At 34.0% G+C, this 13,039-nt stretch overlaps 2 protein-coding genes across 3 annotated transcripts; one reads left to right on the top strand and one right to left on the bottom strand.

Moving 5' to 3' along the window:
- The first annotated feature begins 355 nt into the window (after window positions 1-355).
- Window positions 356-2,883, top strand: LOC105323638 (uncharacterized). Its single transcript, XM_011422706.4, has 2 exons — window positions 356-1,244; window positions 1,944-2,883. Exons 1-2 carry the CDS (start codon window positions 579-581, stop codon window positions 2,829-2,831), a joined length of 1,554 nt encoding a protein of 517 aa, XP_011421008.3. The 5' UTR covers window positions 356-578; the 3' UTR covers window positions 2,832-2,883.
- Window positions 2,884-3,014: 131 nt separating this feature from the next.
- On the bottom strand, window positions 3,015-12,211 carry LOC117683540 (uncharacterized). Of its 2 annotated transcripts, none has more exons than XR_010713617.1 (6): window positions 11,188-11,793; window positions 10,295-11,093; window positions 9,805-9,931; window positions 9,225-9,361; window positions 7,317-7,494; window positions 3,015-5,625 (listed from the first exon to the last, which is right to left on the bottom strand). XR_010713617.1 is itself a non-coding variant. In XM_066082817.1 (6 exons), exons 3-6 carry the CDS (start codon window positions 11,075-11,077, stop codon window positions 5,464-5,466), a joined length of 1,209 nt encoding a protein of 402 aa, XP_065938889.1. In that variant the 5' UTR covers window positions 11,078-11,093; window positions 11,188-11,457; window positions 11,977-12,211; the 3' UTR covers window positions 3,015-5,463. The 2 variants fall into 2 exon arrangements, 1 of the variants encoding a protein (XP_065938889.1); XM_066082817.1 differs by lacking the exon at window positions 7,317-7,494 and adding an exon at window positions 11,977-12,211 and having other exon boundaries at window positions 11,188-11,457.
- Between the last annotated feature and the right edge of the window lie 828 nt (window positions 12,212-13,039).

Consider the following 13,039-nt stretch of genomic DNA (forward strand, 5'->3'; position numbering starts at 1 on the left):
GTCAATCTTAGTTTAACTGATTTTTTAATTTGAATATTACCGTCTTTAACCGCAAAGGAAAAACCACAAAGACAATACACATATGTAATGCTATATATTTTTTTGTGGTGTCTTCGGTATGGCTGCAGTCATTTTGAATTCCTGCGTAACACCTTTGGGGATTTCGATTATTTCACGCGTATTCCGAACGCGAGAATCTGAGCCGAAGATTCCGTAGCCAATGCGCTGATTGGAGGACGGAATTCACTGGATTTGACCTGTGAAAGGGGTTTCGTTAGATCTTTGGTTATGGAACGCCTGGACTGTCTTATTATGGCAAAAATAAATTCGTTATCTGCTTTATCATTACGTGATGTGCTTAAATCATTATACGGTGTGCTTATATTATTATGTGGTGTGTTTTTATCGTTATGTAGTGTGCTTCTATCATTATGTAGTGTGCTTATATCATTATGCGTTGTGCTTTAATCATTATGCAGTGTGCTTTTATTATTATGCAGTGTGCATATATTATTACGTGTTGTGCTTTTATCGTAATGTAGTGTATTTATATCATTATGTAGTGTGCTTATTCCTTTATGTGGTGTGCTATTGTCATATTTTGGTGTGACTATATCATCATGTGGTGTGCTTACATGTATGTCATTTTGTGGTGCACTTTCGTCATTGTGGGGTGTACATTTGGCATTATTTGCTGTGCTTTGATTATTACATATAGTGCATCTATTTTTGCGTATATGATGTACGTTTTGCATTATTTGAAAAAAAAGATTAGTAGTCTTTGGAAATTAGACATGGAAACTATTCTAGAAAAACTCGGATTGGGCTCTTTAACAAGAAAGTTTCAAGAAGAAAAGGTAACACCTGATATTGTATCAAAACTCTCAAAAGTTGAAATGCAAATTTTAGGAGTTGCTGATAGATCAGCCATGATGAAATTGAGAGTGGCTTGTATTCACCATGGAAGCAATCTTTTGATACAAAGAAATTCTGGGTACTTGATACCAGAAGATGTGTTGGACTTTTTGCTGGAATCTAAGTTCAAAATCATTGAAATTTCTCAAATGTTAAATGTGTCAGAGAGCACAATATACAGAAGGATGAGACGATGCAATCTTTCTGTATCAAAATATAACGATATATTAGATCATGAGCTGGATCAAATAGTTTCTGAAATTGCTACAGAGTTCCCGAAATGTGGAGAAACAATGGTCAGAGAAATTCTTCGGCAAAAAGGTGTCCAGGTGAGAGAAATTCCTCTTTTTTCAATATTTAAATTTGCAAATATGCTTTTTGATATGAATCTAACACTGAAAAAAAAAGTTCACTATTTTATATTTACATTTTGCAAATGTTTCCTTACACGAACCAATGACATTTTAACATGATTTCGCTACCTTCAAAGCCCGAATGAATCAACAAAGAAAGCTTTTGTATTAAACAAAATCCACTTATATATATATATTAATGTTTACATTTTCAACTGTCTTTGTCTGTGATAACATTACGAATCAATTTTGAACCCCAAAACCCAATAACTTCACAAAACATGAGTGACACAAATGGGCGTGTCTTATAGCATAATCGAAAAACGGTATTGTAATACATAGCATGTGCTACATAAAAAATAGTGGTTTTAAAATAATGTTGTTTTAAAGTGTACAAATTGGAAATAATATAAATATAAGTAATACGGAATCATTCTTTGAATATTATGAGGTGATAATTTCGGTCGGAGCGTAGTCAAATCCATCATAAAGCCCTGGGCTTTATTGGATTTGACCACGCCCCGACCGAAATTATCACCTCATAATACTCAAAGAATGATTCCTTATTCCTTGAATAATTGTACGACATGATCTGGAACAGCTGTACATACCAATTCTTTTAATCTTCGAATTCTGTTTCATATCATGTTAAACAATTGGATGTTTTCAAAACAGGTAACAAGAGCAAGACTGCGAGAGAGCTTACATAGAACAAATGGGGATAACATAAAAAGCAGGATAAAAGGAAGATTACAAAGAAGAGTTTACAATGTCGAAGGTGTCAATCATCTTTGGCATATAGATACAAACCACAAATTGATCAGATGGAATTTCATAATCGTTGGTGGTATCGATGGCTTCAGTAGGTTTGTCACATTCCTTAACTGTACAGACAACAATAAGTCTGAAACAATTTTCAGTTGTTTCCAAAGTGCTATTCGAAGCTATGGCTTGCCTTTAAGAGTTCGCTCTGATAAAGGACTTGAGAACAAAGCTGTCGCTGAATATATGGTCAGAACTCGAGGACCAAACAGAGGAAGCATGATAACTGGAAAAAGTGTCCACAACCAAAGAATTGAGAGGCTGTGGAGGGATGTGTATGAAGGAGTTCTCTGCTACTACTATGAACTTTTTTACTATATGGAAGACGTACAACTGCTTGATATTTTGAATGACATACATATGTTTTGTTTACATTATGTGTATCTGAAAAAGATAGACGAAAAGCTTCAAATATGGAAAGAAGCATGGGCTAATCATAGATTACGCACTGTTAAGACCTCGCCATTGCATTTGTTTGCAGCCGGCATTATCAATAATCCAATTGATGTTTTAGATTTAGATTGGGAACAGTATGGTATTGAAGATAATACTGATGTTCAATATCTTCACAATGTTAATCCCAGGCCTGTGTTTGATCCGCCTTCATATGCAGTAACAAATGACACTCTACAAGAATTGCAACAACATTGTCCATTTAATTGGCATTCTGCTAACTATGGAATTGATATTTTCCAAAAGGCTGTGGAAATTGTCGAAAGAAACAACAGCTTAACAATATGATATACAATGTTAATTCACTTGCCACTGTCTGCAAGACTAGTGTATCTTTTTTCCTAATCTGCTTGGCCCATTGACTAAGAATGACCAGATTTTTATCATGACAAAAAAGGGCTATTTAGTTACCATTCATGACTCTACTACAATGACTCTTCATGATGGTCAATAAAATTAGTAAGATGAACAAAGATTTGAGATTTGTTTTTATTATACTGCTTTTTGATAGAAAAAAATGTCATTCCTTCTTGGTTTGAAAAAATAAACATAGGTAATCAAACTTTACATAGCTCACCGAGATGAAGGGTCACCTTTATGAGATCGCCTTTATTATATCATACGAAAATGTATAATGTCATCATACAATATGATATTTTATTATGTGATACTCTTCTGTATCACGTATATTGTATCAGATGATTTTTATTGTTTGGTATCAAACGATAGAATTTAAAATACATTGCATTATATTATATACTTGTAAAATATCAAACAATCTGATACAATCATATAATAACAGATCATATTATACAATTTCATAATGATAAAATACAAAACTGAATCATATTATACCAAAAAGTTATGTTATATGATAAAATATTCATAATATGATTAAATACCATTGTGTGTGCACACACACATATATATATATATATATATATATATATATATATATATATATAAGAGAGAAATAAACAGCAATTTAAAATGTTCACCGGATACGAAGTTGGTTGGTCACGTGATCAAATCCTGTGAAGCCTGACATATTCTAATATGATATTTTAAGTCTATAAAGTATTTAAGTAGGTTAAGATGTACCATCCATGCAAGTTTGGTGAAGGTAGGACAAGTAATGACTTAGATATAGGAGCTGCACCAAAAACATTAAACAACGTAGTCAGGTGTGTAGCATAAGCTCCCCCCAACACCCCCCCCCCCCCCCCCCCCCCACACTTCGTCTTGGTGAGCTAAAAATCAGAAATGTACAGGAAACAATTTGACAAACATGTCATCAGTACAAAACTTTAAGATATTTAACTTTTTGCTGATATTCCTTTAACAAAATATACATTTACCACACAAACTTTCATTTAAGTCAATGTTTAGAAATCCTGATAAAGTTTCTATTCAAAACAAGAAGTTCATGAGCAAACTTATGAGACAGTTCATACAAATCTTAAAGTATATCTATTCAAAACAAGAATTCCAAGAACCAACTTTAACATGACACAGTCCAAGGACCAACTTAACATGACACAGTCCAATGACATACTTAACATGACACAGTCCAAGGACCAACTTAACATGACAAGAGTTCATACAAATATTAAAGTTTCTATTTGAAACAAAAAGTCAGAGGACCAACTTTATCATGACAGAGTTCAAAACAGATATTAAAGTATCTATTCAAAACAAGAAGTCCAAGGACAAACTTAACATTACACAGTCCAAGGACCAACTTAACATGACAAGAGTTCATACAAATAGTAAAGTTTCTATTTGAAACAAAAAGTCCGAGGACCAACTTTATCATGACAGAGTTCATACAAATATTTAAGTTTCTATTCAAAACAAGAAGTCTAAGAACCAATTTTAACATGACACAGTCCAAGGACAAACTTTAACATGACACAGTTCATACAAATATTAATGTTTTTATTAAAATTAAAACTGTAAAAATGGGCTTGGGGTGGGGTTCAAGAATCTGAGGAATCTCAACTTATCTATACCTTAGCGGCAGGGATCAAAATTGCAAAATTTTGGTAATTTTAAAGAGACCTGCATGCCTTTAATAATCAAGCTTTTATAATATTCAGTTTCATTTTTTATGTGGAAGGCTATAAAACAAGTAATCTTTGAAAATGAACAAGATATCCGTGAACCAATGCTCACTAGTAATACCCCCGATCTGATGTGTATATGCAAAAAAAGAAAAGTCAACATTTAACAGAAAGTTGACTTATGATAAAAAACTAATTCACTCCATATGGCATGCCTAAACAAACTTGAATGTCTTAATATTTCACGCATCTGCGATGAATACCGGAAGTTGCTGAGAAATCTTTGACAAAAATAAAATTTACCGGTGGGCTAAACGTATACACAAAGTCATCATTTAACAGGAAATTGATGTCCAATTGGTACAAAAATGAATTCCATCATATAACATGCCTTATCAAAGCCTGTGTTAAGGTTAAGCATCTGCAATGAAAAGTTGCTGTGTAATCTTTGAGGAAAATTTGTTTGAAAATTTTGGCTTAAAATAAAAAATGTTGTCATTTAACAGGAAGTTGATGTAAGATTGGTACAAAACTAGATCCCAACATATGGCATGCCTAAACAAATAGTGCGTTAAAATTTCAAGCCCCTGCAATGAATAGTTGCTGAGAAAAATGCAACCGAAATTTCTGTTATAGACAGACTGAAGGACAAACAGACAGACAGACACACAAGGGTAAAACAGTATACCCCCTCTCCTACAGAGAGTGTGTATAAAAAGTTGCCATGGACAGGCGGACAACATTGCGTGGTCTGAAAAGCTCACTTAATCATTGTAAACCAAAGTACGAATTGCAAAACGCAAAGTCAAAAAAGTTGAACAGTGCATCTTCTGTTGGCTCCTCATTTACAGGTATGGTTAATTGCATTTTGTTGATGCATGTATTTCCTGTTGGCAGGAATGATTGTCTTTCGACAAATTCCATTGTTGGCTGAATCTGGTAACCAAGTGGTGGTTCCTCTTCTGATCCAGTGCAAAACCGAAGAATTTTTGCAAGAGTAACATCCCCACGTCTACCACCTAAAAAACAAGAACATGGGTTTTGTTATTTACAAAATTCTAATAAAATGAAATTTATTTCCTACTGGAAAGCAGTTAAATAACTGTAAATAACTGCACCATACAACAATAACTAGTATGATAAAGATAACACCATACAGTGCTAATGACTACAGACGCAAGACAACTTTAGATGAGAAAAGCTGCTTTAAGGCTACAGCTCAGTAGAGCAAAACAAAGTAGATATTATTGAAATAGTGAACATCTCAAATGGTCCCACTCAAATACATAATGTAATAGAGAAAAGGATGATAAGACTTGAAGAGAATTTTGATTTTTTTCTATAAATCCCTATGTAAAATACAAACCCCCATTGTGGCCCCACCCTACCCCTGGGGGTCACAATTTGAACAAACTTGAATCTACACTTGGGTACATGATGATGCTTCCATACAAGTTTCAGCTTTTTTGCATACAATTCTGCCATGACCTTAACCTTAGACCTAGAAACATGGTTTAAGGTAATTGCACATCCTCTACCCAAATGCTTTCTGTGGATGAAGTATAAGTAAGATTTGGCCAAGGGGAGAGATGATATGCTCCCAACAAGAGATCTCTGATGGATGGAATGGCGAAGTGATCACTGTAGGGTGCCTACAGACCTGGGACCTAATAACTTACCTTAAAGGCAGTTGAAGTTCAACATTAAAGAGATCACAAGCTTGTCTTTTAAAAAGATTGGTAAGCTAGTGCTGTAGCCATAATAAAACACAAAAGAAGACTTCTAAACCATTGGTTTAATTTTTTGAATCGATTAAATATTAGTAGGAATGCACTGTAGTTGTGTTTTGGGTGGGGTGGTGAATTTAGAGTGGGTTTGACATCGGCAATGGGATAACTCATTAACTGTGCTTTAATCATTCTGTATTTACTGAAAATACTTCCAATTTTCTGATAAAAAAAAATACGGGATCAGTAGAACCACTGGTACTGTTTTGGAGCAATCGTATATTCTCAGGCCTTTCAGACAAGCTCGGAAAAAATATCCGATGTTGTTTTCCAAGATTGAAGGTTGTTAAAAAAAGCTGTTTTTTTTAAAATTGTTTAATGTATTATAAGACCTAAGATACTGTTACTTTTTGGCATTTACATCAAAATACAAAATTTCAGAACATATGTAGATGATAAAAACGAAATTGACATGGTACAGTTTATCTACAGTAGTATTCCCACAATGCCCTACCTTGAAGTCGAGCATGCGTATTCCAGTAAAAGTTGCTAGCGCTCGAGAGCTACATGTATATATATGTTATATTCATGGTTTTACTAATACATGTATATTAACTGCAAACAGTTGCTTGTTTTTAACATTCTGACAGTATAGCGAACTACGTAGAAACGCTTAATAGGCGGTAACTCCAAAAAAGTTTCAACATAATGTTTTGACTGACCCTTGTCCAATCGGATCGTAGAAGGCGGAGTTGAGAGAGAGAGAAGGAGAGAGAGAGAGAGAATGTGTTTAATGGGTAAATAAGAAAAGTTAGAAGTTCTGGAGTTAACACCTATTAAACGCTTCCATGTAGTTCACTGTAAATGAGTGCAAACACCGGTAGTAAATCAAACAAGGGCAAATATTTCCCCCTATACAATATACATGTACCAGTAATACATGTACTCCTACGGTACATCAAATATCTTGTATTTGTACTTACTTGCAGCCTCTCTCAAATATTTCACATATTTTGCATAAATTTTGCTTTCTTTTTGTCTTCTATTACTTCCTTCTGGAGAAAACTGTGGTTAAATTGTGCTTGTAAGCAGCTTTAATGTAATTTTCTGTCGATCCCGAGGTGTAAAAAGATGGATAAACGTTGGAAGATGACAAGCCAGCTGTTAAAAACAAGTGGAAGTGTAATGACAAACTGACCATTCAAAATAGCAAATACTTCTTAATGCTGAACACTGCTCATGAACAGGCACTTTCACACAGGTATATAAACTCTTCAATTTTGTTATAGCCGATTGCAAACCTGAAACTTGTGGCCGACGTGTAGTATTCATTTCATGGTCTTTGGGTTTTATGCAATTTCTTCTCATTTTATATGCGTATTCTGTTTGCAATAATGCATTGACCTGTTTATTTGATGCTGGTATTCTCTGCTTTAAAAAAGTGTGTAAAATTTCACCACGACCGATTAACACAGCACAGGTGAGACTTCTACAGTGAAATTTCTAAAAACTGTTAAGAGGTGTGCAGCTCATATAGGGGTTGTAGGGAAGCGGTGATGATAAAAAAATATGGCAAACAGTGCCTTTTTACGAGCGGTGTTCAGCTTTAAGTTTTACAAGCGGTGTTCAGCTTTAAGAATCCTCGCTACCCGTGGCTTCTACTTTTTATGACAGGACACCACAAAATGCGAATTTGACCCTTTGTGAAACTGTGTTATATAATTGCCAATTTTGTTATCCATCTCTATAGCACAATGGTTGCAGCTGCAAACTACTGCATGTTTTGTGTTTGAATACTGTAGGAAAATTTTTCCATGAATTTACTGAAATTTAGTGATAAATTTTTAAAGTTGGTTTTTCTCCCAAAATTAAAATGGCTTTCTGTCATTTTTGAGTCAAACACATGCTAGAAATCTATATTTTTAAGTAATTTAGGAGTTCAGTCAATCTGTGCAGAACTTTTCCCAAGGGTGTGGAGGACCCTTAAAAAACACTAGTTACTAATACATGTATATATAATTTTAACTTTTATGAGATCTTGAGCTGTGGCCATTTTCGAGTGAAAAATATTGTCCTTTAGAAGAAGAGCTCTTTAAAAAGATGTAAAAAAGTACCAGGTATTAAACAGTATTCACATTTTAATTTAAACAAGATATCTGTGAGCCAATGCTCACTAGTGATACCCCGCTCTGATGTGAATATGCAAAATAAGCAAAGTCGACATTCAATAAATTATTATCATCTTTCACTAAAATTAATACATCTAGTATCGTTTCCTCATTAAGCACAGCTCTTTCGTTATTCATTTATAACTGCCAAAATTACAGTTAGGCCTAACAAAAAAAAATAGTTTGTTTCCTCTTTCATGCTGAAAAAAAGTAGGGTCGGTCAGTCGGAATTTTTTTTTATTTTTTCAATTTTTTTTTTCCTTTAATATTAGAGTATCCATAAATGCCGGTTAGATACACTGACACTGCTGAATGGTATAAAATGAGAAATACTTTTAATATCATTTTTGACTATTAAGCTGGTCTTAAGAAAACACAAAAATGATATTTGCCGACGATGAGAGCATTATTAAAATCTACAACACATATGGAAACATACAGCCATTTTGAAACAAAATGTTTGAGTTACACTGATTTGAGAAGAGTAACTGCTTCAAGCGTTTTTGTGACCAAAATTTTGAGTAATTTTTTTCCAAATCGGATAAAAACGAAAATAAACGATTTTCCATCAAAAATCCTTCAAAAAAGTTTTGAGTCCGGGGGTAAAAGCTAGGGTCGGTCGGGAAAGCGGAAACAAACAATTTTTTTTCTTAGGCCTTACTGGTAAACACAATGAGATTATATCATTAGGGACGAGTGGTTTTGATTGTCAATCAATGTTACCTCATATAAACATAATGCATCCAGTCCTCTTCGTAAATCATGCACAAATGCCCTTGGTGAAGAATTGTTAAACACCTCCTCAACTAAACTGGCTGATAGCACTCTTGGCAAAGGTCCACTTTGGAGCATACTTAAAGCTTGAAAAAATGCAAACATACATCTTTTCACATTTCCAATCGACTGTCAAGCTGATTACAAGTTCAAAACAATTCACTATTGTTAAATATATATAAAAAAATATATATATACATGTATACTTCATATGATATAGGGAAAAAATTTGCCCCTGTTTAGTACTTTTGCCTCTTTCGCCCATGTAAAAAGTAAAATTAAGAATGCATGGGCAATTCAAATGTCTCAACTTTATTTTATATACATGTATCTCCTTCAAATAACAATGTTAACTGTTCTTAGGTGAATTCAAAACGGGCGAAACTGAATGCAAGTATATGTAAAGAAGGACAAAAATAAACATGGGGCAAAAATAATTCAGTATATGCTTTTTCTATGCACAAATTCAGAAATTTTTGTCTGCTATCATACATACCCCTCACTTTAGTCAACACATGTAATCTCTTACCCAATATCTTTCCAACTATTTCATAATTGTCTGAGTATTCCCGAACAGGATCAAAGTAATGTTCTTGTATCTGCCTCAATACCAATGTAAAAAATTCTCTGCGAGGCCCACCAAGGTCAACAGCATTCTGTAAACAAGATATATATGCATGTGGTTTTTTTTATACATCTATGCTTAATTGTACACTACTGTAAAACTGGTAAAACGGTACGAATGTACCTAAATTCTAGAATAATGTTAATTTTACATATCATATGAAGGATTTCTATTTTCTATGAAGTATATTAATATTTTACAGTTGGGACCATAAGTTTTGTAAGCTATAAGTACATCTATTTGTAAAATTGCATCTAGACATTTATTAAAATCATGCACAGTGTAAAGGGGATTTGAAAACATTCAAATAAGCATAGGTAACATTATTGTGAAATATTAAATAGAGATAGAAGAGTCATTAAAATCCCCAGTAACAAAATAATAATTATCTTACTTCTTCATAAAATTGGACTTCCAATGTATTTCTGAGATCAACAATCTCTTTTATTTCAACAAATGCTGTCTCTAACAGGTTCTCTCTGTCCACCAAAATAAAATTGGTCGCTCCTTCTATTGTTCCACTTTCAGATTCTAGTTCCAGTTTTCTGCCTTTAATAATTTTATCTTGCGCAATTTTCAAAATTTCAATAGGATCCTCAATCTTTTTTTCTGAGCAAAATTTAATTATATTTGAAATAGTTTCATATTTCCATGAATCCGAATTTCCTGTTGATCCCACCAAGTCTGCATTAGGTTCCTGTATGTATGATTCTGTCCTAGCTTCCGTTCTCGACGTTTCCGCTGAGTTTTCTGCTGTTGATGCAATTGAACTGGATGGAATAACTGGTGGCTCTAAAACTGGTACTGTCTCATTGGATCTAGGTACTGGGATTGCAGAATTAGTTAATTGATCAGTATTATTTGTAGCTGTAAGGGCAGCATTATAAATGTCAAATTCAGGATCAGGGAGATCATCTGAATAATATTGAGATTCATGGGGCGAGGAGCACTCTATCACAATATTCATAATCTGATCTGAACAGAGTTCCTTTTCTCGCACACAAGTGTAAACATGGTCTCTGAGTTCATCTATTGGTATTATTTGTTCACAGTGACAACATTTTTCTGTAATGGTAGCAGAAGCTTCTGTTAACAAAGAATTGTCGGCCTCAAGAGACAATGCACGTTGTATGGGTCTGATGTAAAGTTTACTTTGACATCCCACAAAGGACTTCATAACTTCTGGGGTTCTTCTACAAGGAATAACTTCTAGGTTTCTACAATTACTTATACATCTCATTATTTCAAACCCACCACAGTCACTCAGCTTACTGAACCCATCCCCACCAATCAATTTCTGCTGAAATAGCTCCTCTGTATCATCTGCATTAAATTGGATCTTTTTGGAGCCAAGTCCCGCTTTAACTAGTGCAAGTTTTTCCTCTCTTGTTGGGACTTTCATCGCATCTGTTTCACTCAGACAAATAAATTCACAGGTCCATGTTCTTCTTTTCTTCTGCTTTTTAATTCTTCCTGATGTAGATGTACCCCTCACTGGTCTGAATAAAGCTCGTATTTCATGCTGGTTATGCTGATTGTTCTGAGATGGAAGTGATACTGTAAAAAGTGAAACATTGTTGTACAAAACAATTGAGATACTTTTTATTACATGTGTATATTAACCACATGTAGGGATTGGAACCCCAACCCCCCGCCGTCCCATTGATGATGAAGTGACCTTAACCCCATGCAGATCAGATGCATGAGTGGTAACATGTTGAATTTTTCACATAAATGACATACATGTATCTCAATGATCAATTTAAAATCGCTTTGTATACAGAACAATCAATATGTACCGGTAATGCTTATATTTATTGTTTAAAACTTTAAATCACACGTACTATAATAGTTTTATTAAGATTAAACACAGTTGAAACAATATATTTAAACCTATGTTTGTAAAAACTACAAGAGCAAAACCCTTTTTTTTAACCAAAAGTAAAATATACCCACTCTTCTAAATTTGTGAAATTTTAAGAAAATCTATCATCTGGTTCTTTTTATGGGCCATCTCAAAATACAGGTAAATTGAATAGGTCTGTATTAAAATAAAATTATCTAAATTGTACATACTACTGTGACATGCAGTCTGCCATAGTTGTGTAAATGAAATTAAACTTCTTTGTTGTTGTTTAGTGTCAATTATCGCGAATTTAAATGATTTTTAATCCAATGCCATTTATACTTTCAATTTGATAGAAAGGTTGATTTCCGGTGTGATCGTTTTTTGCCAAGTCATTCTTCAGTTTGGTTAAAAGAATATATTAATTTCAAGTCTGTGAGTATTGTAAAAACCAGGTACGTAGCATCGGGAGGGGGGGGGGTGCCACTTTGGTTTTTCTGAAATTTACATACAAAAAAATGAATTAATATAGAGTTGCCCCCCCCCCCCCCTTTTATGGGACCATGTAAAAAATTGAATTGCAAATAAGGAAATAAACAGTGAAATTAAAGTTAAGGTATACTTTGCCTTTCCAAAACAATGCTATATGCCTGTAAAACAGCTTAATTTTAATTAAATAGTTATTGAAATAAACCAGGGCACAGTCATGTATGAATTTTTTCTTCCTCATCGTGTGCAAGTCAACCTCCCATCCGAAAAACCTAAGCTGTAGCAGGGCAAGACCCATATTACAAAAGTTATGTCCATCTTTGGGGGTGGGGTGGGGCATGGGTTTCTAAATGTAGACTTGTAATTTAGAGGAATAAAATAGATTTAAAGAAATTTCAAAGGACGCCAAAATATTTGGTAGCACAAAGAAGGGAAATAATCGGAAAGATTGCCCCCCCCCCCCCTTTGACCTTTTCGTTTGTCCAGCAAAGGGAAACAACTCAATCCACTTTCTATTTCTCAAAACATTTTCTACAATAAAATGTGTGAAAACCCGCAAGGTTTTTGGTCAAGCAATTGGTAAACATTAATCTATAGGTTAATATGTATGCTTCAAACTTCATTAATTAATTATAACTTTAAATCAAATTAATTCGTCTTCTAGACACGAGCACGTGAGCATACTTACTGTGTCTAAGCTCTTCCCTAAAACGTATCCTATCGCCGATCGTGGCGATTCCAAGCCTCGATAGATCTACATCGCTTAAACTTTTGCAAATATCAACGTTGTTTACATTTGCCTCC

This window comes from Magallana gigas, chromosome 1, assembly GCF_963853765.1.
Source record: "Magallana gigas chromosome 1, xbMagGiga1.1, whole genome shotgun sequence".
NCBI classification, from domain to species: Eukaryota; Metazoa; Mollusca; class Bivalvia; order Ostreida; family Ostreidae; genus Magallana; species Magallana gigas.